The sequence below is a fragment of the Stigmatopora nigra genome, chromosome 11 (assembly GCF_051989575.1).
Source record: "Stigmatopora nigra isolate UIUO_SnigA chromosome 11, RoL_Snig_1.1, whole genome shotgun sequence".
NCBI lineage: Eukaryota > Metazoa > Chordata > Actinopteri > Syngnathiformes > Syngnathidae > Stigmatopora > Stigmatopora nigra.
The window spans coordinates 13,282,368-13,305,984 of NC_135518.1; the positions used below are offsets into that span (position 1 = coordinate 13,282,368).

The 23,617-nt window shown below is 39.5% G+C and overlaps 3 protein-coding genes across 4 annotated transcripts in view; all 3 read left to right on the forward strand.

Annotated features, from left to right (window-relative positions):
• The first annotated feature begins 71 nt into the window (after nucleotides 1-71).
• On the forward strand, nucleotides 72-3,008 carry bcs1l (BCS1 ubiquinol-cytochrome c reductase complex chaperone). Of its 2 annotated transcripts, none has more exons than XM_077727988.1 (8): nucleotides 72-218; nucleotides 319-751; nucleotides 842-981; nucleotides 1,075-1,269; nucleotides 1,408-1,471; nucleotides 1,899-2,071; nucleotides 2,430-2,547; nucleotides 2,612-3,008. In XM_077727988.1, the coding sequence occupies exons 2-8, from the start codon at nucleotides 432-434 to the stop codon at nucleotides 2,862-2,864; spliced, it is 1,263 nt and encodes a 420-aa protein (XP_077584114.1). In that variant the 5' UTR covers nucleotides 72-218; nucleotides 319-431; the 3' UTR covers nucleotides 2,865-3,008. The 2 variants fall into 2 exon arrangements, with proteins under 2 accessions (XP_077584114.1, XP_077584115.1); XM_077727989.1 differs by lacking the exon at nucleotides 72-218 and having other exon boundaries at nucleotides 334-542; nucleotides 626-751.
• A 542-nt stretch (nucleotides 3,009-3,550) lies between these two features.
• cyp27a1.1 (cytochrome P450, family 27, subfamily A, polypeptide 1.1) lies at nucleotides 3,551-7,306 on the forward strand. Its single transcript, XM_077728847.1, has 9 exons — nucleotides 3,551-3,726; nucleotides 4,127-4,308; nucleotides 4,456-4,655; nucleotides 5,312-5,509; nucleotides 5,787-5,950; nucleotides 6,146-6,315; nucleotides 6,411-6,492; nucleotides 6,575-6,775; nucleotides 6,881-7,306. The coding sequence occupies exons 1-9, from the start codon at nucleotides 3,571-3,573 to the stop codon at nucleotides 7,010-7,012; spliced, it is 1,485 nt and encodes a 494-aa protein (XP_077584973.1). The 5' UTR covers nucleotides 3,551-3,570; the 3' UTR covers nucleotides 7,013-7,306.
• Nucleotides 7,307-7,570: 264 nt separating this feature from the next.
• The window catches only part of dnah7 (dynein, axonemal, heavy chain 7), a 40,598-nt gene continuing 24,551 nt past the window's right edge, over nucleotides 7,571-23,617 (forward strand). The window contains exons 1-33 of the mRNA XM_077728846.1: nucleotides 7,571-7,728; nucleotides 8,291-8,324; nucleotides 8,979-9,029; nucleotides 9,093-9,183; nucleotides 9,247-9,391; nucleotides 9,857-9,917; nucleotides 10,017-10,197; nucleotides 10,298-10,370; nucleotides 10,455-10,580; nucleotides 10,660-10,779; nucleotides 11,305-11,488; nucleotides 11,569-11,748; nucleotides 12,007-12,276; nucleotides 12,366-12,493; nucleotides 12,627-12,705; nucleotides 12,936-13,160; nucleotides 13,328-13,474; nucleotides 13,938-14,117; nucleotides 14,239-14,379; nucleotides 14,442-14,812; nucleotides 15,018-15,204; nucleotides 17,644-17,837; nucleotides 18,535-18,733; nucleotides 18,805-18,945; nucleotides 19,754-19,966; nucleotides 20,045-20,154; nucleotides 20,639-20,807; nucleotides 20,865-20,967; nucleotides 21,054-21,181; nucleotides 21,262-21,474; nucleotides 21,963-22,061; nucleotides 22,145-22,393; nucleotides 23,089-23,238. Of these exons, the coding sequence (XP_077584972.1) occupies nucleotides 9,006-9,029; nucleotides 9,093-9,183; nucleotides 9,247-9,391; nucleotides 9,857-9,917; nucleotides 10,017-10,197; nucleotides 10,298-10,370; nucleotides 10,455-10,580; nucleotides 10,660-10,779; nucleotides 11,305-11,488; nucleotides 11,569-11,748; nucleotides 12,007-12,276; nucleotides 12,366-12,493; nucleotides 12,627-12,705; nucleotides 12,936-13,160; nucleotides 13,328-13,474; nucleotides 13,938-14,117; nucleotides 14,239-14,379; nucleotides 14,442-14,812; nucleotides 15,018-15,204; nucleotides 17,644-17,837; nucleotides 18,535-18,733; nucleotides 18,805-18,945; nucleotides 19,754-19,966; nucleotides 20,045-20,154; nucleotides 20,639-20,807; nucleotides 20,865-20,967; nucleotides 21,054-21,181; nucleotides 21,262-21,474; nucleotides 21,963-22,061; nucleotides 22,145-22,393; nucleotides 23,089-23,238 (4,881 nt within the window). The 5' untranslated portion in view covers nucleotides 7,571-7,728; nucleotides 8,291-8,324; nucleotides 8,979-9,005. The remainder of the gene's footprint in view (nucleotides 7,729-8,290; nucleotides 8,325-8,978; nucleotides 9,030-9,092; nucleotides 9,184-9,246; nucleotides 9,392-9,856; nucleotides 9,918-10,016; nucleotides 10,198-10,297; nucleotides 10,371-10,454; nucleotides 10,581-10,659; nucleotides 10,780-11,304; nucleotides 11,489-11,568; nucleotides 11,749-12,006; nucleotides 12,277-12,365; nucleotides 12,494-12,626; nucleotides 12,706-12,935; nucleotides 13,161-13,327; nucleotides 13,475-13,937; nucleotides 14,118-14,238; nucleotides 14,380-14,441; nucleotides 14,813-15,017; nucleotides 15,205-17,643; nucleotides 17,838-18,534; nucleotides 18,734-18,804; nucleotides 18,946-19,753; nucleotides 19,967-20,044; nucleotides 20,155-20,638; nucleotides 20,808-20,864; nucleotides 20,968-21,053; nucleotides 21,182-21,261; nucleotides 21,475-21,962; nucleotides 22,062-22,144; nucleotides 22,394-23,088; nucleotides 23,239-23,617) is intronic.

Genomic DNA, 23,617 nt, shown 5'->3' on the forward strand with positions numbered 1-23,617 from the left:
ATAAGAAAATCCCTCCCATTTCACATTATTTTAACATAATTTTAAACTCTATATGCGATATAAACATTTTGATTTTTATTTATTTTCAATTCAATATTTGTGTATCGGCCCAACCGACAAAAAGGGGGGTAGGAACCAAAGTTCTCGGGAGCCGTTTTATAGTCGGACAATTGTTTGACAAACACCAAAGTAACAGTAGAGGTCGGTAGCTGCTGCTGGTGAGTACTTATTCCCCCAAATACTTTCTCTTCAAGTTATTTTTTGATGATGTATTTACTAGATCTTGTAAGTCATATGTTTTACATTACATCCGTAAAGATTTGATCATGCGATCGCCAGTGGATTTGCTGTGCACGACGAAGAAGCATCGGAATCACGGCGTGCATTTCTAAAATCAACGATGGACGATCGCTTGTCTACATAACGTGAAAATGCCACTATCAGACATTTTGGACAGCCTTAAGGACAATCCGTACTTCGGGGCTGGTTTTGGCCTAGTCGGAGTTGGAACTGCCTTAGCAGTCGCTAGGAAAGGAGCCCAGGTAGGGATGGTGTTTTTCCGCCGACACTACATGATCACCCTGGAGGTCCCCAGCAAGGACAAAAGCTACCACTGGCTCCTCAGCTGGATCACCAAACACGCCACTCGAACCCAACACCTGAGCGTGCAGACCTCCTACACTGCGCACGAGAGTGGACGTGTTCAAACTCAATTCGACTTCCATCCCAGTCCGGGAAATCATATCATCTGGTGAAATATTAACTATTTGGTTGCTGGACTGCCACTATTAAATGGATAATAAAAATAATAATAAAAAATATTTATTGTTTTGTTGTGCAGGTATGGCCACAAGTGGATCAGAGTGGAGAGAACAAGAGAAAAACAGATGATTGACATGAATACCGGAACGCCGTGGGAGTCCGTCACCTTCACGGCGTTGGGACGGGACCGTAAAGTCTTCTTCAATATCTTGCAGGAAGGTACATGTTTTTTTTACCCCTTTTCCCATGATGGTGCCGTTAAAATTAGGGGGGACATTGATATGAACCTGCTTATGGCATTTGCATTCCAAGCCAGGGAGTTGGCGCTAAAGCAGGAGGAAGGTCGTACGGTGATGTACACGGCCATGGGAGCCGAATGGCGACCTTTCGGGTTCCCCCGGCGACGACGACCTCTCGGCTCGGTGGTGCTGGAGGCGGGCGTGGCGGAAAAGATTGTCGCTGACGTCAAGGAGTTCATTGGGAACCCCAAGTGGTACACGGATCGAGGTGGGTGGCAAACTATTTCAGATTGGGTTGATAGGAGTATGGCATATAGTGATTCTCAAATTGGTTAAATAGGCCTTTTAGGGTGGAAAATAAATATGATTAATCAAATTCAGCTTTTTATTCCTTTTTCCCCAATAGGCATCCCGTACAGGAGAGGGTATTTACTCTATGGACCCCCGGGCTGTGGGAAAAGCAGCTTTATGTAAGTTTTCTGCCAAAACTTGATTTCATGTGGGTCGGTCCACTTTAGATATGATATAATTAGATTTTTTTTCAATAAATGGATTAAAAGAACTGGATTAAAAGCCCTGAATATTCAGTTTTTTATAGGTCTAAAACAATGTCTGTTTTAGATTTTTTTTAATATATTTTTAGATTTTACAAAATTATTTTTGAACTAAAAACAGAAAAATGGATTAAAAACTGACAATTATTGATTTAAAAGGGGGAAAATCAGGAAATGTAATATACATCTATACTCCATTTTAATTTGATCCTAAAACAGAAAGTTGCCACTCATTTACTTTCCTGGGCCATACAAAATGATGCGGCGGGCCAGATTTGGCCCCCGGGCCGCCACTTTGACACCTATTCCAGTGTTAACAACCAAACAAATGTTGGTGTTTTAGAACTGCTCTGGCTGGGGAAATGGGCTACAGCATTTGTCTGATGAGTCTGAGCGACCGCTCGCTTTCCGACGACCGTCTCAATCACCTGTTGAGCGTGGCGCCGCAGCAGAGCATCATTCTTTTAGAAGACGTGGACGCCGCCTTCGTTAGCCGAGATCTTCTCCCAACCGAGAGTGAGTGGAAATTAGCCCTCTGCAACAATCTCACATATACCATATTTTCACAACAATAAGGCGCACCGCATTTAAAGGCGCACCGTCAATGAATGACACTTTATTTTATTTTTCCATATATAAAGCACACTGGATTATAAAGCGCATTGTCTATTTTGTAGAAAAATTAAGACTTAAGTGTGCCTTATAGTCGTGAAAATACGGTGATTAGATAACTTTATTCATCCCTTATTTGAGAAATAGAGTATATTCATTAAAATGAATGAATATATGGCTAGCTTTGGCTTTAAAATACTGTTAAAATTGAATTTTTCGTCTTTAAAGAAGCTCATATTTTTTACTTTTTTCTGTTATGTAGATCCATTGGCTTATCAAGGAATGGGACGACTCACTTTTAGTGGCTTGCTCAACTCTCTGGACGGAGTCGCTTCATCCGAAGCCAGAATCGTCTTCATGACCACCAACTATATTGAAAGGTACTCTCAAACCGAGCCCGATTCATTTCCACGCTTCATCCATCTTTTTTTCGCGTTAAAACAGGCTGGATTCGGCGCTCATCCGACCCGGCCGAGTGGACGTTAAGCAGTACATCGGACATTGTAGCCGTTGGCAACTCAGCCAGATGTTTGGACGTTTCTACCCCGACTTGGACGCGTCTGAGGGTCAACGTTTTGCCGATTGTGCGTTGAAGGTCAACGCGGAGATTAGTGCGGCTCAAGTGCAAGGACATCTTCTCATGCATAAAATGGACCCTGTGGGATCCATACAAAATATCGCCCAAATACAGCAATGACAATGCAGGTGGACTTTTTAATTTATTTTTTTTAAAATGACTCTAACGTGAGGAAAAAGTGAGGAATTTTGAAGAAAAAACTGAACAGATGGATCATGGGAAATAGCATATTAGTACAATCATGTTTTTGGGGGGGAGGTTTTATTTATCATGATATCAAATGTCATTAAAAAAATTCAGTTTGAAACTCATCTTCAATTACAAGTTTTTGGTATTTAGTTCAAATTTTTTGGCAAAAAAAAGTATATATTTTGTATATATTATTGTTGAGAAGTGGATGGAGATTTAGCAATATTTGCAAACGTAAGTAGTACTAGATTTCATAGTTGAGCCCAACAAAATCTACTCATAACATTTACCATCATTATTTTTAGACAACAAGGAATTGACTAACTCTTGGCAACATAAGGCGAGCAAAAAATTGCATTAAGTATCTCCATTCTTTTTAAATTATGTTTTTTTGGCTGAATTTAGGAGAGTTAGCTTTCTTCTTTGAGGACGCAATGTCAACATAGCAGGGCCAAAACTGCCAACTTATTCCTAGATTACAAACACATACACACAGACATAATGTACTTTGTAAGTAGTAACCAAAATACATTTTGTCTGGGTGAGAAGGGTTAAACTTTGTTCAACCCGCCCCTCCCCTCATTGAACCGTCGGCTGTAATCCAAACTCGCAAACATAAAACTATTTTCTACTCAACATGGCTGCCGCACGGAGAAGCTTGGTCGCCCTGGCTCAGCTTTGGGGGCCTCGAGAGAAGCCCCCGACTGTCAGGGATCTCCCAAACGTTGGTGTTTTCAAGTTTCTCTATCGTTTGGTGTTTCAAGGTTTTTATTCCAGGTTGCACGAGCTACAGGTACGAATAATACTTTTGATTTATTTAATAAGGGATAATAATGAGCAAAATGTGTATGTAAATATGTGAAATTTTGGGGCCAAATGCTAATTAGAGAGAAAAAAATTAAAATGTCATTCATTGACAGTGCGCCTTTTAATGTGGTGCGCCATATAGTCCTGAAAATACAGTATTTTAATTGCTATTGACTTCTAGGTATGAAGAGAGAAAATGCTTTGGCTAATTTAGCATTCTTTTTAAAGGGAACTACACATTCACCTCTAGAGCCAGCCAAAATGTACTCATGTATGTTTGTCAATGGTAGTAAATGACTTTAAGAAATAGTATTTGCTCAAAAATCCTGATTTATGGTGTTTTACTGTGGCTGTTGAATTATTTTCCTCTTGTATTGGCTCCTCAGCTCTACGAAAAGAAACTTTACGGGCCAATATACAAAGATGGATTGAAAACGGTGTCCCTGAATAGTCCAAAACTGCTGGAGGAACTTTTGCGGAGTGACGAAAAATTCCCTTCTAGGGGAGACATGTCCTTCTGGAAGGATTACCGAGACATGAGAGGATTGGGATATGGACCTTTTACCGAGTGAGAACACACTGTGTGGGGACAAAGTCCTGTACTCTGAATGTCAACCATATATACACAAATACATTGAGAAAATCAATATAGAGGTTCATGCAAATATGGAGTGATCTGACTTGATTTTTAAATGTGTTAATGTTATTTTTCAAGAGAAGGAGAGCGCTGGTACAAGCTGAGGAAGGCGTTGAACCAACGCATGATGCATCCCAAAGATTGTGCTCAGTATGGGAAGATTCTCAATGCGGTGGTGGACGACTTTATTGGCAGGATCGTCTTTGTACGCCAGCAAAGCCCCACTGGGGATTTGGTTCTCAATTTGGCACACCACTTCTATTGTTTTTCACTTGAAAGTAAGTGCATAGGCCTTTTCTTGCTTTGAATTTTGAGCAAAAGTGTTTTTGTTCGCCAATTTTAACAAAAGCTAACCAACTTTTCTTCGTCAAACCATTTTTTTGCATTCAATGTCATGGAAATATTTGGTTAACATGACTAAAATAAGATAAATATCGTCCAATGTGATAAATTTAGCTCTCTTTTTCTGCTTGATTAGTCCTGCAAAGTTGATTTTATTAATGTAAATATCAAGCATAAAAAGTACTGCATTTGTATTTTTTGCAATATATTTCTAGCTTATTCTCAATTACATTAATAAAATTAACTATGTAATTGAAAATAAGCTAGAAATATATTGCAAAAAATACACATGCAGTACTTTTTATACTTGATATTTACATAAAGTTTATTATATTAATGCAAATATCAAGTATAAAAAGTACTGCATGTTTATTTTTTGCAATATATTTCTAGCTTCTTTTCAATTATATACGTTTATTTTAATAATGAAAATATCAAGCATAAAAAGTACTGCATGTGTATTTTTTGCAGTATATTTCTTGCTTATTTTCAATTACATAAGAAATAATGCAACATAATGAATTGTGACTTTTTTAGCAACATACCTCAGGATTCTATTTTTCGACTTTAACAATACACTTCTTCCACACAGGTATTGCCACGATATTGTTCGAAAGCAGACTAGGCGCTCTAGAAAAGGACGTTCCATCCAGCACGCTACGCTTTATCGACGCCATCAGCACCATGTTTTCCAACAGCCTAGCCGTGGTGGCCTTACCCGAGTGGAGCCGCAATTTCCTACCCTACTGGCGACGCTACATCGCCGGCTGGGACGGCATCTTTGCCTTCGGTGAGGCGTCCAGTGTGGCCTCGTCATCTCAAATGTATGACGGTGTTGACACGCCCTCCATAAAAACACATGAAGTTAACTTATCGTATTTTCAGGACTATAAGGCGCACCACATTTAAAGGCGCACCGTCAGTGAATGATACATTTAATTTTTTTCCATGTATAAAGCACACTGGATTATAAGGCGCCCTGTCTATTTTGGACAAAATTTCAGACTTAAGTGCGCCTTATAGTCCTGAAAATACAGTACCTGCCTTTTTTATGATTTATTCCTAAGCCAAACCATTGATCGACAAGAAACTGGAAGATATTCAGCAACGCATCGATCGCAACCAAGACGTGGAGGGAGAATACTTGACCTACTTGCTGTCCAACACCAACATGGACACAAAAGATGTCTACGGCAGCATCGCTGAGCTTCTCTTAGCAGGAGTGGACACGGTATTATTATTATTTTGCATATTAAATGACCCTAATCCAAATATTTAACGAGACCCAAGCAATTGCACACTTCTCTGCGTAGCAGCAATCAAATGACACACAGTAAAAATTGGACCCAAAGTTGTCCTAGGCCTACCAAATCTTAAAAATAACCAAATATTTTCTCCTTTTTCCCCTAAAACGTTCACAACGCAGACCTCCAACACTCTGACATGGACTTTATACCTCCTATCCCGATACCCTGGTGTCCAAAAAAAGCTTTATGAAGAAGTTTCCCAGTTGAAAACAATGGAAAATGGCATCCCATCTGCTGAAGAAGTGACCCAAATGCCGTATTTAAGGGCTGTCATTAAAGAAGCACTAAGGTAAGATTAATTAGTTTCTCCCTTGTGATTTATGGATGACAGTTTTTTTGGACTTGGTCAATGCTTGTAGTTTTAACAGTCCATTTTTCTGATAGGATGTATCCAGTAGTTCCTTTAAATGCTAGAGTTATGGCAGAAAAGAGTGTTGTTATTGGGGGATATACGTTTTCACAAAATGTAAGTACTCCCATGCAATACTTTGTGATTTACTGACTAGATTCAAGACTAAAAAGTGGTGTTTTGAATTTTTTTGAAACAGACGGTTTTCACGTTCTGCCACTACGCCATCAGTCATGACGAGGAAACTTTCCCAGAGCCGTTTATTTTTAAACCTGAGCGCTGGCTAAGAGATGGTCGCCAGAGGCCAAACCCTTTCGGGTCCATCCCTTTTGGATTTGGGGTCAGAGGCTGTGTTGGACGTAGGATTGCTGAGCTGGAAATGTATCTGGTTCTATTTCGGGTGAGTTGGAAGTCATTGACATCCTATTGTAATCTAATTTTGGAAAATTTACATTCATTTTTTTATATATATCTAAATGACTATACTACTTTCTTTGGATTTCAGACCATCAAGATGTTTGAAATCGTCCCAGACAAAAGCATCGGGGAGGTTAAATGTCTTCATCGTACTGTTCTTGTTCCGGACCGACCCATAAATTTACATTTTGTGGAGAGACGATGCAAAATGCCATCTTAGAAAATTATATTCCTGATGAGAAGAATGTAAAAACACCGCAATTTGGAGGTGAGCTTTTGAGTGTCCATTCAGTCGTTGTTATACCAATATTTGCCACCGGAGGGCGACAAATCACAACTTTTACCTCTACTTTCACCCAGTGATGTTAATTGAAGAGAAAACAATATAAATACCTATTTATTATTTTATTATTCTTAATTAATCTGTTTTCAACAATGTTTTAATATAAATAATTAAATTCATGGCTATTGGAAAGGATCAAAAGACATAAACATCATGCATTATGGGATATTATTCAGTTAAATTATTCGGTGCAGAAAAACATGTTAATCTTGCCAAGTGTATTTGTGGGCATCAGTTTTTGAAACTATTCTAAGAATAAAGTTGAATCAAGGGACTTTGTGTGTATATGCACTTGGTGTGATGTTTGGTAAGTAAAGTTTGATCATGTTTCTAAGGAAAAATGAGCTTCCTGCAAAGGTAAGTGTCTTCCTGTGGGCCGATCTTATCACAATTGCCAATTAATGTGCAGACTTTCAAACAGATGGGCGTGTGCGACTTCACCAGGATGAACGCATGAAATGTTTGCTGGTTTCCAAACCAGCGAAATCGGTCCCTAATCACAACGATGCATCAAAATCCTGCTCTATTTCTTGTGTTTTAATCCACCAAAAACGAACACATAAGTAAATCAGAGAAGACGTCAACGCTTCAAGGTAAATATTCCTTTTTTCTCAATCCCTGTCTGCGTAGTTGACTTTTGGCAGTCATAGCAACGGAATCTTTTAATGAAGAAGGGCATAACTTTCCGGCAGATCCTGCCATTTTTTGACACAGAAACATTCACGAGGTAAACTAAAAGGTGGTAGATTAGCCCGAAGATTTGAAAAGTTGCGCTTGATTTATTGAACGACGAAATAGTTAAACTATGGCGTCATATAAGATGTGATTCATTTGAACGCAACACGAGCCCAATGGCCTTTCCTTTTTTCTTGCTTTTGAAGCGTGCTATTTTGGATTTCTGTGTTTTACAAACGTCATGGCGGTTTTTATACATGTTGACATGGCTTTCAGTTGGAATTTGCACACATTTAAAAGTTTGTTAGCATTCGTGCACAGGTAGAACGTCACAGATTTTTATTTGATTTGTGGTCACCTGTGCACGGTGTGGTGCGTTCAAGTACTCCATTATTTTGGCCAAGTAGTTTTGGCTTGCACGACGCTAAATAAAACGCCTACAAACATTTGCTTCTCTAATGAAACAATATTTCTTTTTAGATCGAGTCAACGTGGATCTTCTGTTTTCAGACTGGTAAGAGTTGGATTCATGTTTGGATTTATCTGGCTACCATAGTTACTACTTTTGTGTTTTACAGACAGCGTTTAATGGAAAACAAACAAATGAACGCATTTTTAAAAGCAACTGCTTTATTTCACGAGATCTGGATCTATCACGAATCAGGCTACAAGAAAGATGTCGAAATCTGAAATCAAACATTGGATCTCGATTATTCAGAACTATTCATTTATTAGTCTTGGCACATGTTCAGCAATTTATCTAATTTATTGTCAAACCTCAATCAGGATCTCCATGTGGCCTATATTTTTACTTGGTTAAAAAATGACATCAAATAAACATAAAACATGTCAAGTTAATAGTAAGTATGACTATAATGTGTAAGTATAAGCAATTTTATTACCAATACTTAAATCCAGTTTTACTTTTTGATATATCTTTAACAGGGGTAGGGAACCTAAGGCTCGGTAGCCATATGTGGCTCTTTTGGTGGCTTTCCGCCTTTTTAAATCATATTTTTCTTCATTAGTCTTCTGAATGCATACTCTTTACTATTTCCAAATATATACCATGATTATCATTTAAATAAGAAAAAAATAGTTTTAGCACTGTTTCAGCCTGTCATGTTCGATAATATATTTTGAAATGAAATTCTGATTGACTCTCCAGGATCTTCTCGTTGATGATTAGCGGGCCATGCAACGCCAAACCGACGGCCCAGTACGTATACATATTTCTCATCTATAATTGCAAACAAATAAAACAATGGACTATTTTCCCCAGACTCAAAAGGCCCACAAAAAGGAGCTGTGGATGGAATCCAGACCATCTTTTTCACCATGGCTTCAATTCAAGACAGACTCAGATGGAGAAAGTTAGTTCAACATTTGCAACAGTACACTCGCTTACTTTTGTAACACTCTTTCCGCCATTTTAGCTTGTGGAACCTTAAGCGAGGAAGCAGATGGCGTGCCGAGCATGGACAAATGTCCAAGTCTCACCAAAAGACCTTCAAACAACAACCGGATGCTCCCCATTAAAAAACGACGCAGTCTACGGAGAAGTCTGGTTAACTACATATGGTAAATTACAGCTTTTTTTCCTCCCAAAAAATACTTTAGTTGTTTGTCATCGTGACCGGACATTTGGTCGCCGGTCTTTTGGTCACCTGTCAAATGTACTTGGATAATAAACAGCACTTGGATATTAAACGGCACTTGGATATTAAACGGCACTTGGATATTAAACTGCACTTGGATATTAAACAGCACTTGGATATTAAACAGCACTTGGATATTAAACAGCACTTGGATATTAAACAGCACTTGGATATTAAACAGCACTTGGATATTAAACAGCACTTGGATATTAAACAGCACTTGGATATTTAACTGCACTTGGATATTAAACTCTCTCTCATGAATATAATTTTGAGAGCTGGTTTCAACAGTAAACTCTCTGTTACCATTTGACCGGCGACCAAACGTCCGAGCACCGGTTGTCATGATACACAACCCTGATATTTTATATACTTTTTTTTTTTTAAGCCAGCAACAGCAGCAACTGCTGGAAGATGATGAAGATGGTTTACCAAGTGATTTGGAAAAGGTATCTTATATAATAAACACACACTCATACAGGGCACATATGTATTTTATATGTTGAATAATGGGCTAACCAGTATTTTTTTTGTGTATTGCGCTGGAGAAATATTACCATTATATTCAAAATGGCATCAACCTGGAGAATTTGACTCCTCTGCAAGACTCTTGGGTGAACAACATCATGGGGAAGGTTCCAGGTCATCTGAAAAGTCAAAATGAGACGCTTGTGGTGCTACTGGATGAAGTTAGGGAAGACTATTTGCTTAGTATCAAGAGCGCAATATGTAAGGCCTCCATTTTCTAAGCTAGTAATTTATCATTTATTTCATTTCGAGAGTCTGCACTCATCAAATCTATTATTCCATCCATATTTTTTTATTACAGTGAAATACACATTTGGTGATCCGGTGGAAACGGACGAGGAAACGGTGAAAGAGCTCCCTCTTCACAGACAAGAGTACTTTCATCTTTCATTTATTTATTTCTATTTTGAGAAGGTCATCAACGCGAAAAATCAATTTTAAATCCATTTATTTTTCAGGTTGGTACGAGTACCCAAAGCCTGGAAAGATTCTTTCAAGATTTCTCGGAAGAAGATGATCAATTGGTTGCACTCTTTCAACCCCACCATGCAGCAGGTGCTCAATCTGTGGAATACCACTTACAGGTATGTTCGTTTTTCAACGTTCCCCATGGTTAACACAATAGCCACGTATCAAATGCGCAAACTAAAAGTGTCCCGGCAGAGATTTGCGTCTGATCGATATCGCCGAGCTTGGCAACGGAACGGAGCCCATGGAGTTGTCGGCCTTTCAACAAAATGCCAACGGACAGATTGGGAATGTCAGAGCAACCCTTCTCAACAAGTGAGCATTGCATTTCATCAAAATGACATTGTATATAAAGGAATTCCAAATCAAATTAAACTGAAATGCTAACTTCTACTTATGTATACAGTTGACTAGGGATTTATTAGTTATTTATTGCTTAGTATTATTATCTATTGATTATTTAGTTAATTTGTTTGTTGTCGTTATTTGTGCACTTGGTGGTGAAGCTTTAAATCTCATTATACTTAAACTCACTTCACTTGAACTCAATTCACTTCTCTTCACTTGAACTCAATTCAATTCACTACTTTTCACTTTACTTGAACTCAATTCACTTCTCCACTTCACTTGAATTCAATTCACTTCACTTTACTTCAACTCAATTCACTTCACTTCAATTCGACTCTTCAATTCAACTCAACTCAATTCACTTCACTTCAATTCGACTCTTCAATTCAACTCTATTCAATTCACTTCGACTCTTCAATTCAACTCTTCTCAATTCAAGTCAATTCAATTGAACTGAATGAAAGAGCATACTTTTTGTCTTGACCGAGCCAGATGGCTTCCCGAAGTGCACAACATTTTCTACCACGGGAGTCGCCGTAAGCTGGTGCCGCTGCAAAGCCAAACGGACAAGCTGCAGTCTTTTTTCAACTGTGCCGCCACGCTCATGTCCATCCAGCTGCAGAACCTGGTCTTGGACTCCATGAGGGACTACACCAAGTTTATATGTCCCAATCCGGTAAGGAGAAAATGAAAAAGCTCTTTCACTTTTTTTGTATATTTATTGTTTGTTTTTATCAACGCTATTTGTCATCCCAGGACTCCACGCAGCCCTTCGAAGAGTCGGTATTTGTACTCTTTCTCATGCTGGACGATCGGCAGATCTTACTGGAACCCGACCTCAAATCTTTTGAAGACGTCTTGCTTAATCTCTACGAGTTTATGCTCCGGTCGGTCACCTTGTTGCCACGCGTGGAAACCAAACTGTACGCCGATTGGGTATGTTCAGTTCTTTTTTATTTACCTAAGTCAACATATTCAAGAAAAAAAAATCTTATTCTAGAACAAAACAGCACACTATCGACTTTTAGTCTGAAGCAGACTGACTCTCAATGTATTCCAGGCCTCATAAAAAGTTAGAAAACATGTAGTTTTAATCTTTGAACATATATTAAGGCAATTCCCCTTGAAAAGTTTGGTCTAAATGTTAGTGCTCTGCAGACTTTTGCAAAACTTTTTTTGTCGTGGCTCTCCCAGGCGAGTTCCTCCGGGGAAACACTCAAACCGGTGATCTTGCCGGAGATCATCCAAGTCCAGGCGGAGGCCGTCCGCAAGGTGGTCGTGTCCGAGTACGTCAAGCCCACAGAGTACATCCACGAGTACGACAAGTACGCCACCTTGATCAACAAGGAGGCGGAGGAAGCCATGGATCGTTTCCTGGGCGAAGAACACGACTTCAAGGAGCTCTTGGATGAGGTCATCAACTACCAGCAGCTCATTGACTGCATCCAGTACACCTCACGCAAGGTGAAACCATACCAGCAAAACAATATTCGCTTTTTAAACGTTTTTTGGTCCACGAGGTAACTTCATTTGGTCTTGGTCTCCTATTTTAGGTGGTCCACCTGGGCATGTTTGAGGTCCAGTGCCACAAGCTCATCCAGGGCCTGGTCAAGAGGGCTAAGGACCTCCAGCAAAAACTGGTTTCGCAAATGCTTCATGGACATCAAGAAATCAACACCACGTAAGTTGTTTGGACAAAATTACCTTTTGATGGAAACTATTCACTGTAGAAAATTGTCTTTAAAAAAGTCAAGCTGAAGATTACAAAAAAGAAGCATTATTTTTATATAGTGTGATTTTTCTATGTTCTACAGATTATGCAATGAATTTGAAAAGATCGCAGAGAGGACGCTGAGCACGCCACCGGATACGCATTCACTCATGGCGTTGAAGGTATCAACACTAAATATGTCAAATTAGAATATCCCATATAATGTTTTTAACAAAATGAAACTTGCTTATTTAATACCAGTTGCCATAGATGTCCCATTTCTGGAATGCATTTTCTACATCTAGACTTTAGGAGTCCAAATCATTCAATCCTTCATTTTCTGAACTGCTTATCCTAATGAGGGTTGCAAGGGGTGCTTGACTCGACTCAACAACGTTCCCCATCCCCGCAGGCCTTTGTCAATAAAGTGAAGAGCACAGACCTGCCTCAGCTGGAGCAAAGATTGGCAAACTCCAACACGCAGCTATGCTCGCTCATCGACTACGTTTCGCTGTCGACGGCCGACATGGAACTCAACCGGAAGACCATCCAGTGGCTCAGGCGTCTGCCCAACATCTTTGAGGAACACGAACAGATCGTCTCGGAGAAGACCACGCAGTACCAGAACAGCTTGGAGGTTAGTCTTTTGCTTCAAGACCTCAAATCCAGTTCAGACTGTGAGGCCATTTTTGCATTTTATAATTCACTAGAGTATACATTGATGAACATGAATAGAAATGTCATACAAATACCCCCATTTCCTTGCTCTAATGGTGTTTTTTTAATGTAAATTTCCCCTTCTAGATGATCCGTGAGCACTTTATGGAAGAACTGGATAATTACAGCATCCAAGTGGAAGAGTTTACCTCCTTCGGCGACCTGGAGGATCTCAGCAAATACCTCAAAAAGGCTCAGGCGCTCAATTCTAAATTGGATGCTGCTATTGAGAGGGTAACAAACACACTTTGGATATTAATATTGAGACATTTCCCATTGTAAGTCCATCAAACCCAAAGAAAACTGAAACTAAAATATATTAGGAGACCTTCCATGGACTTTAGGAGTCGATCTGTTACAACATTTGGAACCTGATGAGGGCAGCATTGTCTTTAGAATGAATTTATCGACTTACACACAATGCTTATTATTTAAATAATCTCCCAGCACACGACTGAACATAACGTCTCAATTTACTCACAAAATCGACTATTCCATAACAATAATACTAAGATAATCAGAAAAAAATATTACTATTGAAATATCTTGCCCAAAATGATCCATAACTACTGAAATTGTATTATACAAATTATTTATGGAACGGTTGGCTTCTGCATAGATGAAACCGATGAGGTATTTGGAGGTACGAATCCAACAGAGGACTTAATATAAAATGGTATGTTTTTTTTCTACCCAGATTAATGAATTCAACATGGAAGAAGAGGCCTTCGAATGGCCCGCCTCCCAATATCCCCTCCGCAAAAGAACCCAAGACAAACTCACCCCCTTCCTGCGCTTATACGAAACTGCCAACGATTTCCTGACCAATCAGAGGCTTTGGCTTCACGGACCGCTTTCTGGCGTCAATCCAGACAAGGTAGGGACCAAAATCCCCTCTCCAAACATCCATTCATCAGTTTCTCTGTGACCAAACTCAGCCAGGCTCAGCTCTGGCACCCCTGACAACCGTTAAAAGTCCATATTTTTCTGCCTTTCAGATAGAAGGGGACGTCTCCAACTACTGGCGTTCTTTGTACAAACTGGAAAAAGGTTTTGGGGACGTTCCTAATGCTTTAGGCTTGGCTACCATCATGAAGGACAAAGTGGAGGTCTTTAAGAAGGACGTCCCCATGATGCAGGTGAGACACCGTTCGTTGGTCGGACAGATGTCTTTGATTCAAGATGGATTCTATCTGGGCAGGTACTTTGTAATCCAGGCCTTCGACCGCGCCACTGGGATATCCTGAGCGAAATTTCGGGCAAACCCCTCAACACGACGGACGAAGAGTCCGCCCGAATGTCCTACTTCTTGTCCCTGGACATGGAGGAGCATCTTCCCGCCTTTGAAACCATCAGCGAGTCCGCCAGTAAGGAGTACTCCCTGGAGAAGGCCTTGGAGAAGATGACTGGCGAATGGAGCGAGATGACCTTCAAGCTCCTCCCCTACCGCGAGACGGGAACCACCATCTTGTCCTCGGTGGATGAAATTCAGATGTTGCTGGATGACCATATTGTCAAGACGCAAACCATGAAGGGCTCTCCTTATATTAAACCTTTTGAGGTGGAGATACGGTAAGGGACCGGGGGATGCCACTCTTTGGGGTTTGGGTCGGGGTTGAAGACAAAAAAATCATACGAAAGACGGAAAATATGAAGCTTAAGAGGTTGGACTGATGAAATTAAAGGATGGATAGTTGTTATTAATAATAATAGGACATATGGTTTTATCATCATTGACTCGACAAAAGGCCTAATTGTCATTTCTACCCAAAAACAGCGACTGGGAAGGGACTCTACTGCTCCTGCAGGAGATCCTGGACGAGTGGCTGAAGGTCCAATCCACGTGGCTCTACTTGGAGCCTATCTTCAGTTCGCCTGACATCATGGCTCAGATGCCCGAAGAGGGACGTCGTTTCACCAATGTGGACAAAACCTGGAAGGACACTATGAAGCAAGTGGCCACGGTAAGCTCCTGAAACTCCAAAAACAAATATTAATATGGTGTATTTTATACAAAATAGTAAAGGGAAGAACATTAGTAGTGTGTTTAAGCTAGACATGAAAAAGTTTGTCATACAGACTAAGCCATATTTCGTTTTTCTCTACTGAGAAACATTTTAAATTAAATTAAATTCATCTTAAAATAACAGCCAGCATTGACATAATTAGTAGTTAGTCACATTTTAGAAAATTGACCTTTGCTGCTTTTTGTTTTGGCAAGAATTGTCCTAGAATACAAGAAAAATCTAGCAAAGTTTTGATGCATTTTCTGTATTTTGTCGATATAGAAAAAAAAAAGGCCATGATGGATTTCGTAGCTATCAATAGATAACTCCCATTATGCCACACTGACTTAACACAAGCATTTTTAACTGTAACCACTGACAGGTTACATAACGTTAGCGTCTCATCAATGTATAACGACATCTCAACTCGGTCACACATTTCAAGCCATTCTCACTTCTTCAACCACATCTTAAATCTTAAATATCTCACACCCCCCAAAAATAGAAGTCATCCCATAAAAATAAATGTCTCTATCCTTATAAAACAACTCTTATTTACATTTATCCAACAACAAAAAAAACCTACAAAACACCCCCCTTAGGTTCAAATTGATTCCTCCATGATTGTTATTGATTCTCCTTGAAATGCCTGGAACATTTTTCTCCCACTCAAAAAAGAACCTAAAATTTACAAGACAATACGACCCACTGCGGGCGTTTTGACGAACACGAATTTAATCCCATTTTTATTTTATGTTGCCTTTTTTTTTAATAGAATAGCCGTGTTATTTTATGCGTTTAGTCAGCGGAAAGCTATTCACTAGCAAACAGAAAGGGAGAACAATGCATCAATGGACGTATTAGACGCCATAATGGTTTTTTAATGCTGCGCAGATGCTCTCAATGGGCGGACACAAACGTGTCCTGGGCTAGATATGCCATGGTCGCCAATCTTCGCATTTTTCATTGTTCCACGCCGCTGCTTTACATCTCGCGGCGACGTGACGATGTGCTGAAAAGGCGGGCAATTGGTGGCGGGCCCCCATCCCTGGTTGATGGAGTCCATCACTCTTCTAAACAATATGGCAGCCGGCTTCTCATTAGAGGGTTTTAGTCTGCTGCATTGTTAAAAGCCAACAGGTTCATTGAAAAAAAAATGGGACGAGTTCCCATTATCGCTACTTGATTGTCTGTGGAACGCTGGATAAATGCGCTGGAAAGAAAAGACAAATGATAAATGGGATGTCGCTGACTTGTTATTGTTTTTTTTGCAGGGATAATGTTGGCGCTCGTTCAAGAAATGTTTTTATGAATGTTTTTGTTCTGATACATTGGTTTAAATAAGGGAAGGTGGAAAAGTTAGACATAGAGGGACAAAAGTTGAACTGTCAGTCAAAAAGCTGCATTGAAAAGGTCCATTCTGCCAATTTTTTGGTGAAAATATTATTTTTTATATTTTTTTAGTGGGATTTGATGAATTTGAGTGTGTTTAAAGGGAGAATAAGTACAGGAGAAACGTGAAACGGGTCAAAAGTATATACAAAGTATGATAAAAAGCAAATAACCATATATTTTGCCCAAAAATTTTCATCTATCGGAGTCAAAAAGCTGGATAAAAAGCTCCAATCTGCCAAATTATTGTTGAAAATATAATTATTATTGTTTTTTTAATGGGCCTTGATAAGTTTTTTGTTTCAAGGGAGAATAAGAACCAAAGAAAACATGAAACGAGTCAAAAGTATATACAAAATGTCATAAGAAGCAAAAAGATGCATATATTTTGTCTAGGAACCCGCATGTGGCTCGAGAGCCATTTGTTTGTTAATCTTTTATAGTAAGAAGATTTAAAACAAAAGTAATTGTTTCGCGACAGCAAAAAAGTATTTTAACAATCGAAAAAAAACGTGAAAGCGAATGAGGTACCCCCCAAAAACGGGCCAAAAAACGTGATAGCCGTCCTCAAAGACTCGGCAAAGGTTAACGACGTGCTCGGCCCACTTAAAACGAGACACATCAATTTGAGGCCTAAGCTCTGTGGTGTCAAATAGAAATTATAGATTTTGTCTGGGAGCTTCGCCGTCATCTTTAGCGACAAAAAAAAAAAAAAAACAGGCCACCGAGGGACCGAAAACACCGCACACACAAACACAGACGGGTGGCCATACTTGGATTTTTTTTTTCATTGACCCAGAAACACGAAATGAGGGCTCGTCTTTCTTTTTCTTCACTTAATTGCTTACTTTTCTTTGTAAGCTCATCCAATATTTTGTACCCTTTCTCACCAATTAATTGCTGTTCTCACTCTTTAATCGAAGCTTTATTAGGGTCTGTTTTTTTAGCAAAAAGATGGTTGTAAGATTGGAATTTTTACAGTGTGTTGTCCTTGTTTTCCCACAGGAAAGACACGTTTTGGTGGTGATCCAAATAAATCAGATGCTGGACCGACAAAAGAAGTCCAACGAGCATCTGGAGATGATCCTCAAAGGACTTAACAATTATCTGGAGAAGAAGCGTCTCTACTTCCCTCGATTTTTCTTCCTGTCCAATGAGGAGTTGCTGGAAATTCTCTCGGAGACAAAAGATCCCACAAGGTTGGTTGTTGACAAAAGAACATTTCTCCTGAGAAAAATATGCTGCTGTAAATCTGCCTAATGGCTCATATTTTTGTCAAAAGAATTGTTTATTTTTCTTGTCTGTTATTTTGGGAAATCTGCTTACTGTATTTTGCCTGGGTATATTAAATGGCAGGGGTATATTAAATGACGAACAAACGGGAGGCTCATAAAAGCAAAAATTATGTAATTCTACCCAGATATATTACAGGATTTTTGCTCTTAATTTGAGTTTCCCACTTGTGCGCCATTTAATATACCCCTACTGTTTAATATACTAATAAAATAAATGGCAACTCAGCCATTTGTATGGTGTTCATAATTATAGATACTTAAATTCATTAAAATTCCAAGTCTGACTTTATTAAGCAATAAGTAGTTTTAACCTGAGCAGTAGGTAAACTTCCCGTTTGTGCGCCATTTAATATACCCCTGCCGTTTAATATACCAGGGTATATTTAACTGCAAAATACGGTAATCGTGTCAAATTATTCAAACAAGAAAAGTCCACCTAAACTTTCTTTTGGTTGACGACTTCCCATAGAAAAATATCCAATAGGCCAATTGTTAGTATCTGATCAGATTGATTAATTAGATCATTCAATTTAGCATTTTTATCACAGTCAATGTCTTCCTATTTAAAGTCTATCAAACTTTTCCTGATGTATTCTTCTAGGGTGCAACCTTTCTTGAAGAAATGCTTTGAGGGCATCGCACGCGTCACCTTCACCGAAGAGCTCGACATCACTCACATGAAGAGCAGCGAGGGTGAACAAGTCCAGCTCGTCGACATCATCTGCACGCCTAACGCCCGTGGCCAGGTTGAAAAATGGCTCCTGGAATTGGAAACCGACATGATATCATCTTTGCACAAGGTGTCTATGATTGCCCTTTTGGGCGAGTTAAGCCAAACCGATTGGTTGAATCTTAAACCTGATGTTCGCAGGTCGTTGGGGAAGCTATCGTTGCGTACCCCAAAGCCTTGAGGATAGACTGGGTGCGAGCGTGGCCCGGTCAGGCGGTACTCTGCGTCTCACAAGTCTACTGGACCAAGGATATCCACGACGCCATCAAATCGGGACAGAAGGTGATGGCCTTGTTGAGATTTTAGCGTAAAAATGTTAACTAATTTGTAAAGAATATTAGCGAACAGCTAAACTAACCGTGACCGGACGTTTGGTCACAGGTCTTTTGGTCCCCGGTCAAACGGTGACTTTATTGTTGGAACCAGCGATCCAAATTATATTCATGAGAGATTAATATCTAAATCTATTGTTTTCAACAGTACTTAGATATTAAACAGTACTTCAATATTAATCAGCACTTGAATATTAAACAGTACTTGGATATTAAACAGTACTTGGATATTAAACAGTATACTTGGATATTAAACAGTATACTTAGATATTAAACAGTACTTGGATATTAAACAGTACTTGGATATTAAACAGTACTTGGATATTAAACAGTACTTGGATATTAAACAGTACTTGGATATTAAACAGTACTTGGATATTAAACAGTACTTGGATATTAAACAGTACTTGGATATTAAACATTACTTGGATATTAAACTTTACTTGGATATTAAACTTTACTTGGATATTAAACTTTACTTGGATATTAAACTTTACTTGGATATTAAACTTTACTTGGATATTAAACTTTACTTGGATATTAAACTTTACTTGGATATTAAACTTTACTTGGATATTAAACAGTACTTAGATATTAAACTCTCTCTCTCTCTTGGATATTAAACTCTCTCATGAATATACTTTTGAGAGCTGGTTTCAGCAGTAAACTCTCTGTCACCATAAGACCGGCGACCAAATGTCCGAGAACCGACTAACAACACAAAGATGGTCTTGCCTATTTCTTGACCCTCTCCCCAGGCCTTGGATGCCTACCTGGCCCAGAACAACCAGCAGATTGATGACATCGTACAGCTGGTGCGAGGAAAGCTGTCCAAACAGAACCGAGTCACCCTCGGAGCCCTGGTGGTACTGGACGTCCACGCCCGGGACGTGTTGGGCTTGCTGGTCGCTAAGGGCATCTCTGACGAACATGACTTTTTGTGGCAAAGCCAGCTGCGCTACTATTGGATTGTATGTGACTTATTCCATTTTGTTTCATTGGAAATGCTAAGAAATCTGATCTGTGGATTGACTTGTGTTTTTGTGCAGGAGGACACCCTTCAGACCAAGATGATCAATGCGGGTTTGCCGTACGGGTACGAGTACCTTGGCAATACGCTGCGTCTGGTCATTACGCCACTGACTGATCGTTGCTACCGGTAAAGCCATTTTGTTAAAGGACTGAAATTTATTTAGCATCCAATTAAAATTTCACAATGGCAAAGGGTGTCAAACTCGGGTTGGTTTGTGGGAAATGCCATTTTAGATCTAATTTAGATTATTTTGTAATACATTGGGTTAAAAGAAATGGATCAAAAGCCCTAAATAGTCAGTATTTATAGATCTAAAACAGTTTATTTGAGTTTTTTTATCAATGGAAATGTTGATTAATCATGTTTTTTTTAAGTGGAAAACGGAAAATATTTGTGTATTTTTTAGATTTTACAAAATGTTTTTTGAAGTAAAAACAAGTAAAAAAATTGCAATGATTGGTTCTAAAAAGGGAAAAATCATGAAATTTAAAATACAACCATAATCTTCATTTTATTCTTCAAAACCGAGATTATAAAGTCCATTTATCTGATTGCTACCTACCATAAAGACCAAATTGCTTTGCTATGACACTTTCTTCATCACCCCCAGTACTCTGTTTGGTGCACTCCATCTTCATTTGGGTGGAGCCCCAGAAGGCCCTGCCGGCACAGGAAAAACTGAAACTACAAAAGATTTGGCCAAGGCCGTGGCCAAGCAATGCGTGGTGTTCAACTGCTCGGACGGTCTGGATTACATTGCCCTTGGAAAGTTCTTCAAAGTGAGTTTAAGTTCTGTTGTTTTTTTGCAAGTACTACATTAAATGTCAATGTACCAGGGTCTTCTGTCTTGTGGAGCCTGGGCTTGCTTCGATGAGTTTAACCGAATCGATTTGGAGGTCTTGTCGGTGGTGGCTCAACAGATCCTCACTATTCAGAGAGGTATTTTTGTAACTTTTGTGTCGTTAAAGTCCAGTTCTTGGACTTACATAGGTGCTTACCAAACCCTCCATGTCTTTCTTGTCCAGGAATTGCCGCTCACGCCAAGCTACTCATGTTTGAAGGTACAGAACTGAACCTGGATCCATCTTGCGCCGTGTTCATCACAATGAATCCCGGTTACGCCGGCCGTTCAGAACTTCCGGACAATCTTAAAGTATGTATCTTTACTTGGCTAAGGAACCGATTCAACTCGTAGGTCGATAAGAGACGATTGGGTGTGGGGTCTCTCCGTAGGCGCTGTTCAGGACCGTGGCTATGATGGTGCCGGATTACGCCTTGATTGCGGAGATCGTGCTGTACTCGTGTGGATTCGTGACGGCTCGGCCATTGTCGGTGAAGATCGTGGCTACTTACCGTCTGTGCTCGGAGCAGCTGTCCATGCAGCATCACTACGATTACGGGATGAGGGCTGTCAAGTCTGTGTTGACTGCCGCTGGAAATCTCAAGGTAGGCCTGGTGACACGTTTTTTTTGGAGTATGAGGTCCAAATTGGTTTCAAAAGAGGTCTTTCGAGGAATGCCACAATGTCAATAGTTTAGTTTTTTGATACCAGACAATCAGATCAGGACTTTTAAACCAAAAATTATTTCAAGTCCACCTGATTTTTAACTGCCGATAGTTTTTGCTCCGATATCTAACAAAACTCCAGCTGTGAATTTTATTGAAATTGCCTCCTTTTGGGAATAGTTTCTTCTCATGTAATAGATAAGTGTGTCCACCCAATTTGTGATGGTTTGTAAAATTGGTGTAAGGGGATGGTAGTTGTTCTAACATGGTTTTGAAGGCAACACATACATTTTTTAGCTTTTGGGACATTTTTGGAAAGCTGAAAACAAAGTATTTCTGGAACCGGAAGATTGACTGGCAATCAGTTAAAGGTCTGTCTTACCTGTGACCCGTTTATCATGTTATAACATCTGTTTGTTGGGATTTAGCTGGCCTTTCCAGATGAGAATGAAGACGTTCTGCTACTGAGATCCATTATTGATGTCAATCTGCCAAAGTTTTTGGCTCAAGACCTGCAATTGTTTGGGGTACGAATGAAGAAAGCTGCATTCCGATTATCTGTTCTATGAAAGTTGCGTCAGTCTCTTTAAATGCATTTTCCATCTTTCAGGGTATCACCTCTGACCTTTTCCCCGGCGTGACGCTCCCAAAACGAGACTACAGCACTTTGCTGGACGCCGTCAAGGAAAACTGCGAGATCATGAACCTGCAAGTCACTGACTTCTTCATCGAAAAGATTTTGCAAGTCTACGAGATGATGATCGTGCGGCACGGATTCATGTTGGTGGGAGAACCTTTCGGAGGGAAAACCTGTGCCTACCGAGTGCTCTCGGCGGCCCTCCACGACGTCTTCGTCAAGGTACGAAAAAGCAAAGGTCATTTTGTAAAATCTAAAAAATTATATAAAAAAGCTAAAATAAACATTGTTTTAGATCTATAAAAAACTGAATATTCCGGGCTTTTAATCCAGTTCTTTTAATCCATTTATAAAAAATATAATCTAAATATTATAGTTGGCATTGATCAATAATTAACGTAGACCTTTTGCTATCTCATTTCTTCTCTTGCTGCCGTCAAATATTTACCTGGCCATCATTTTATCCAATCCATCTTTACGAATAGTTGGAGTTATTTTTTTTGTATTATCAGGAAATCCCTTAACGCTTATTGCCCGGCCTGAAAAACGAATATACAATGATATGATGGCGCTCAATACCTGGTGAATACGGCCATCCAATTTGTCAGAGCGCTTGTTTGCTGTCGCTATCAATCCGGCACAACTGGCGAGTCGGATTTACATGGCTGCTCGGCGACGAGACGGATGAAAGACTGCTGATGGAATGTCAGGGATAGCCGAATTTGTCACTGTAAATCGACTCAAAAAAAGTGTACTTTTCGCTTTTCTTTAGAAAATCGTTTGCAATATTTTTGAATTCTAAGATTTCAGACTATGGAGGACCAATAGGGACGGAATCAAGTAAACAAATATACTTTATTTGTATTTTTTTAAATGCTGGATTTTTGGAAATTGACATTTCTGTGTTCCTCCGCCAGGGTTTGATGGAGGAAAATGAAGTACAAATCACTGTTATCAATCCAAAATCCATTACTATGGGTCAACTGTATGGCCAGTTTGATCCAGTTTCCCACGAGTGGTCGGATGGAATCCTGGCTGTCAGCTACAGAAACTTTGCTTCTTCCCAGGTAGGCCACATTCTACATTTTCAGCTCTTATCAAATCCTTTTCAAGGTCACTCTATCCCATTCGAAGATTGCCTCACTCATTTTTATCACTAACACTGTCTGCACTATTCACATTTGTATGACAATAAGTCGTGACTTCTTTTTTTCTTTATTTGTCGCCTTCGAACAATGGAAAGACTTTCAATATGGGCGCCGAATTCAAGTTTTTTTGTGGTATAAAACATTTCCAGTCACTATCTTAAACTTTGTCTCACTACTTCAATACTTCATCAAAATGCGACCAATCGTCCGGGCGACCAAACGTCCCGGCGACCAAATGTCCGGCCAGGAGTTAGTATAGACAAATTACAATATTATTTTCTATTTTCAGTTAATCCAT